The sequence below is a fragment of the Mycetomoellerius zeteki genome, unplaced genomic scaffold (assembly GCF_001594055.1).
Source record: "Mycetomoellerius zeteki isolate Tzet28-1 unplaced genomic scaffold, Tzet1.0 scaffold460, whole genome shotgun sequence".
Taxonomy (NCBI): domain Eukaryota; kingdom Metazoa; phylum Arthropoda; class Insecta; order Hymenoptera; family Formicidae; genus Mycetomoellerius; species Mycetomoellerius zeteki.
Genome location: NW_017257458.1, coordinates 39,365 through 44,934, shown reverse-complemented (window position 1 = coordinate 44,934; position 5,570 = coordinate 39,365). Strand labels below are relative to the sequence as shown.

General features: G+C 30.6%; 1 protein-coding gene across 2 annotated transcripts; it reads left to right on the top strand.

The window, feature by feature from the left end:
* The first annotated feature begins 1,461 nt into the window (after window positions 1-1,461).
* Window positions 1,462-4,508, top strand: LOC108727013 (DNA-directed RNA polymerase I subunit RPA43). 2 transcript variants are annotated; one of them, XM_018454901.1, is made up of 3 exons: window positions 1,462-1,757; window positions 2,909-3,051; window positions 3,486-4,508. In XM_018454901.1, the coding sequence occupies exons 1-3, from the start codon at window positions 1,567-1,569 to the stop codon at window positions 4,130-4,132; spliced, it is 981 nt and encodes a 326-aa protein (XP_018310403.1). In that variant the 5' UTR covers window positions 1,462-1,566; the 3' UTR covers window positions 4,133-4,508. The 2 variants fall into 2 exon arrangements, with proteins under 2 accessions (XP_018310403.1, XP_018310402.1); XM_018454900.1 differs by having other exon boundaries at window positions 3,408-4,508.
* The last annotated feature ends 1,062 nt before the right edge of the window (window positions 4,509-5,570 follow it).

The window sequence follows — 5,570 nt, the reverse complement described above, 5'->3', positions numbered from 1 at the left end:
CCTTCAAAATATATTTATATAGAGAAATATTACATAATTGTAAATATATGCTAGGTATCAAAATGTTATGAGTTGATATAAAAGAAAATTTAGGTTTCTCGAGGTTTCTCACACAACACTTCACCAAATAGACAATGCACGTTGTGTTTCCCTCAAAATTTCTACTCTCAACCGCTCTCAACTCTTTAAATGTAACATTGAAACGGTCATTTAAATAGAGAGAGAGAAAGCAATAAAAAAGGAGAAAATGAGACGGGGCAACTTACTTATTTCACGCTTGCGCACTCCGTTTTGGCCAACATGAAATCAGGATAAGCTATGTTCCAAAATTGACTGCCAGTACTGAAAATCTATAGTGTACATAACCACCGACGAGATACTATTAAAGACCGTCAACCCTGGGCAAATTTTCGGCGGTATAAAAAGGGCCCCAAGGGCCCGGAGGTAATCGAAGAACGCTGACATTATCGACAATTGATATAAATTTGCTATTATTAACATAAATATTTGACTAATACATTATTAAATTCATGATATTTTATTACATAAATGCTCTATAAATAAATAAATAAATAAATGCATATTTGTAAAGCTATAATATCACCGATAAATACCTCTACTAAACTAATAAATCATAAAATCAGTACAATATTATTAGTTTTTTTTACTCTTAATCACTTCAATATTAACAAGGACGCGAACTCCTATAAGGATGTCGGTCTTTAATAATATCTCGTCGGTGACATAACGTAAACTGTAGCATTTTTTGTGCAGGCAGTAATTTTGGAACACAGCCATCGTTGCGCTACTGTATATACTGTGACGGGTGACCAGTAACTTCACCCATGGTGGAAATATATATAATTATATTTGTTTATTTTCTTTATATTACATTATTTCTTGTTATGTATTATTTTAAAATTGCAATTTTTAACGTTATATTAATAAATATGAATAATTTTTAATATAAATACGGTGTTTTTATTTCCAAGTAACTTATTACATTTAAAATTAGCGCGTTACCTCATTGGGCAAATTTGATTGGTTAAAATTTTAAGCAGCCGCCATTATGCGCATTGTTTCACCCAAGAAGACTAGAACTAAGCAGGATCAACTCTGGCTGCGTTCGGAAACATCACCCGAGTGCCCTCGGGTATCAACTTATCTTTATTTAACATTGGATGAACAACAAGGATAAAATGATATACAGGAACACTCGGGTGATGTTTCCGAACGCAGCCTTTCCATCATGGGGCGCGTTCAAGTTGACAAAGCGGCTAACCTGCTCGCCAAGCAAATGAACATAATTGGTTGTTACTTATAGATCCAACCAATCATATTCAATCGCTCGGTAAGCACGCCTAGCCGCTTTGCCGTCTTGAACTCGCCCATGCTCAACGCTGCTTGCAAGGTAGAGCGGTAGTTTTTTTCTTGTCAAACTCGTTTATTTCGTGCATAAACACGTTGAATGAGCCATATTTTATCAAATTCGAAGATGAGGATGGTCAACTGAAGAATTACTTAAATAATATTTAATATAAACTTCGATTGTGTTTTCGAAACGAGATGAAACATCAAAAGAATCGCGAAGTGACGTGGACCATCCTGGAACTCAGAGGTCTCCTAGAAGAGGAGGACTCTCACGTGCACTTTGTCAGGACCATCAAGCACGTTGCATTACATCCATATCACTTGAACAATATTCAGCGAGGTCTAAATCAGATTTTAGGATCGTTGCTGAATACTTACGACAGAGAGTATGCATTCATCTATGCTTTATAATTATACATGTAGATATACATATAATATCCATCTCTTTGTAATTATATATGTAGATATAATATCCATCTGGGTAATTATTTAGAATACGGGTCTCATCTTTGATTTTGATGAAATTGGGCTCATTCGACGCGTTTTTACTCAAAATAAAAGGATCTGGCAAAAAAAAAAAATGCGGCGGTCGGCCTCATGAACGGAGATATCAAGCGTTAAAGTTCGAGATTTTAGAGGTGAGATATCTATCATCCACTGCTTTAAAAACAAATTCTCTGTTTCACAAACACAAATTCACTGCTTTAAAAACACAAATTCACTGTTAATGCAAAGAATTTGTGTGCTTAAAGCAGTGAATTTATGTTTTTAAAGCAGTGAATTTGTGTTTGCAAAACAAAAAATTTGTTTTTAAAGCAGTGAATTTGTGCAATTAAAGCAGAACATATACATAGCATTATATCGAGTCGGGATGACAGCTATCTTAACCTCTAAAATCTTGAGCTTTAATGCTTGATATCTTCGTTCACAAGGCTGACCGCCGCATTTTTTGCCAGATTCTTTCATTTTGAGTAAAAACGCGTCAATTTCATCAAAATCGGAGATGAGACCCGTATTCTAAATAATTACCGATTAAATAATTATTTCTAAAATTTAAATGTCTTTCCTCATTGTTAGTTTATTATTATAATTTGGATAAATGTTAAGAAGACCTCGGCCACTTCAAATTTTAATAAAAATGCACTCAATCGATGCATTTTTGCGTAAAAAATAAAGATTTGACAAGAAAAATGTGTCGCTTTGCCTCATGAACTGAGATGTTAATCGTTAAAATCAATGGCTATTCAGGTTAGGAAATTTGTCATAGCAGTAGTTCACTGCTTTAAAAACACGAATTCTCTGCATTTTAAGAATTCTCCGCTAGAGCAGTGAATTTGTGTTTTTAAAGCAGTGAACCACTGCTATGACAGATTTCCTAACCCAAATAGTCCTCGAATTTAACGATTAATATCTCGGTTCACAGAGCAGAACATTTTTTTCTTGTTAAATCTTTGTTTTTATGCATTGATTGAGTATATTTTTATCAAAATTTGAGGTCAGTCTTTTTAATATTTACCAAAGTAATTTTACATTTTAGATTGAAAGGGTTTGTACTGGCTTTTAGAAATCCTAAATTGCTTAGCAATCTGGGAGAATTGTTCTATGATTCTCCCTTTATTCATGTTGACATTGAAGCAGATTTCTATCTATTTCGTCCAAAGGTCGGATCTTTTCTGAAAGGTAAATTCACTAATTGTTACATGCTCCCATCAACTGATTTCTTGAAGAAAATTAATTACCATTAATCCGTGAAATGCTAGCATAATGTCCACATTTTTAATTGGCTAATTTCCAAATAAGTTTTATATGATATCCCATAGTATTTATTACAAATTAGATTTTATTTTGAAGAAATTTTTTGTATGATTCTTAAATTATAAGTAGTAAAACTTTATTGAAAAATTCTTTGGTATGATGAAGATAAAATATTCATTAATAACAATATAAATGGATTTTAAGGAAATATATGTACATATATGTATGTTTATACATATATATATATTTATATAGATATGATAACTAATATTATGTTGCAGGTATAGTGAATAAGAAGAACTTGGACTATATTGTAATGCTGGTACACAAAATATATACCGTATCTATTCCGAAACCAGATAATACAGAGCAATGGTTAGGTGAGTCAGTGGAGATTGGCCAGGAAATAAGATGTTGCGTCACTCGACTACATCACAAGAGCAAACCTCCTTTCATCTGCGCCAGTTTGAAATCCGATTATTCACAAGGTTGTAGGTTGTCAGAAAGCATAATTTATATTGATAATGTAGACAGTACAACTGAAAATGCAAATAGCTCTATGAAGATTGACATTGATAGAATATTGGAAAATGATGGTATTTCTGAGAAAGAGAAGAAAAAACATCGGAAAGAACACCAGAAAAAACACAAGTTTCAGGAGCGGAATTCAGAAATTGTTTGTAAAATTGAAAATGAATCAGAGTTGAACGTAGAAAGCAATACTTCTAGAATTATTAAATCTGAAAAGAAACAGCAATGTATTTTATTAAATACTGATGATTCTTTGAATAATTTGGAAGTCGATAATATCCCTAGAAAACATAAGAAAAACAAGAAAACATCCAAATCGCTACTTTATAATGAAATAATTTTGGACGAACTTACTGAGTCACGTAAAGCTATAAAGAGAGAAAATTCCATTCTATTAGATAGTATTACTGAAACAAAGACGAAAAAGAAAAAGAAATTTGAAGAAATCAAAAATCTGATTCAAAATCTATATTAACAACGTTATATAGAAAACGTATAAGAAATAATTAATAGTACAAGGAATATTATTCCCTATATTAAATGTGAAGAAAAGTAACATGCTTAAGAAACATATTGTATTAAACACGTCAATACTTTTTCAAATAATTTAGAAAATAGCATATCTAAAAAACATAAGAAAAACAAGAAGCCCTCTATAATATTAGATTCGGAATCAGAAAGTCACGTTAAAATAAAGACTGAAAAGTAAGATCTATATATAAACAGAATTATTAATGAAAAAGCAAAAAGCCAAACATCATGTAGCGAGATTCAAGTCATACAAAATTTGAATGAAACTTTTGAAATGCCTAAGTTTATGAAAAAAGGAAATTTCATTAAATATGACACTTCTGAAAAAGAAAGGAAAAGAGTCCTAAGAAACATTTTAAGAGGCTCATGATCGAAATCTATCGAAATTAAGAAAGAACATGACATAATCGGTGAAGTCTGTAACGCCTCGGACAAGGAAAGGAAAAAAGTCTTCAGAAACATGCAAATTTGTCAAAAGTTTAGATTTTGAGTTTAAAATTAAAAGTGAAAATACAACGATATAAATGGTATTTTCTAAACAATTAAACACGATTCTGAAGGGTCTCAATATATGAAATACAATACATCAGCAATAAATAATGATTCAAGCAATTTGGATCTTAATTATGTAGCAAAAAATCTAAAAAGAAAAAAGCGCTTGTAATATTATCAAATTCGAAATTGAAACTTCTCATTATATATAAAATTGAAAAAGATTTAATTAAAATTTTTTATAAAATTGATTTTCAAGTCTTATCCATGTAATAAGAAAAATGCACTAAATGGAAATTTCATTAAATATGACATTTCTGAAAAGAGTCCTAAGAAACATATTTCAAGAGGCTCATGTGACAGAAACAAATATTTTTATAATTGTACGACTAATAGCGTTTAATAAAAAAATGTATTACAAATTTATTAATAAAAGTATCAAATAATAAAACGAGATAACTATGTATAGGATTAGCAGCAGCATATAATAGGAAACGTAAAAACATTTTATTTGCAGATACCAACTATTGTAATGTATACATAATGTAATTGTGTATTCTGACTTAAGCTTGGACATTTAAAACTTCAAAATTGTACACTCAATCGATAGTTTCTTTCGATCTTCTCAATTTTTTTTATCAGCAATTCTAACAAATACGAGTATTTATAAGCAATTATTTATAGATCTCGCGACATTTACAGTTGTAAAGAATTTTCTCTATTAAACATTTAACAACTTTTGTACTTAGGAGATATTAACACCGTTAATATCTGGATGATTTGTCTGAATATCAACAAGTCGTCACATGTCGGACATATATTATTTGACAATTTTTTCACTAGTACACATTGATGTAAATAATAATCACATTTCTTTTACATTTTTTGTT

Excerpts from the sequence above, each read along its gene's own strand:
- LOC108727013 (XM_018454900.1), top strand. The coding sequence starts at position 1,567 with ATGAAACATCAAAAGAATCGCGAAGTGACGTGGACCATCCTGGAACTC. Across the intron at positions 1,758-2,908 it reads CTGAATACTTACGACAGAGA|ATTGAAAGGGTTTGTACTGG; the intron begins GTATGCATTCAT and ends TTTACATTTTAG. Across the intron at positions 3,052-3,407 it reads GGTCGGATCTTTTCTGAAAG|GTATAGTGAATAAGAAGAAC; the intron begins GTAAATTCACTA and ends ATTATGTTGCAG.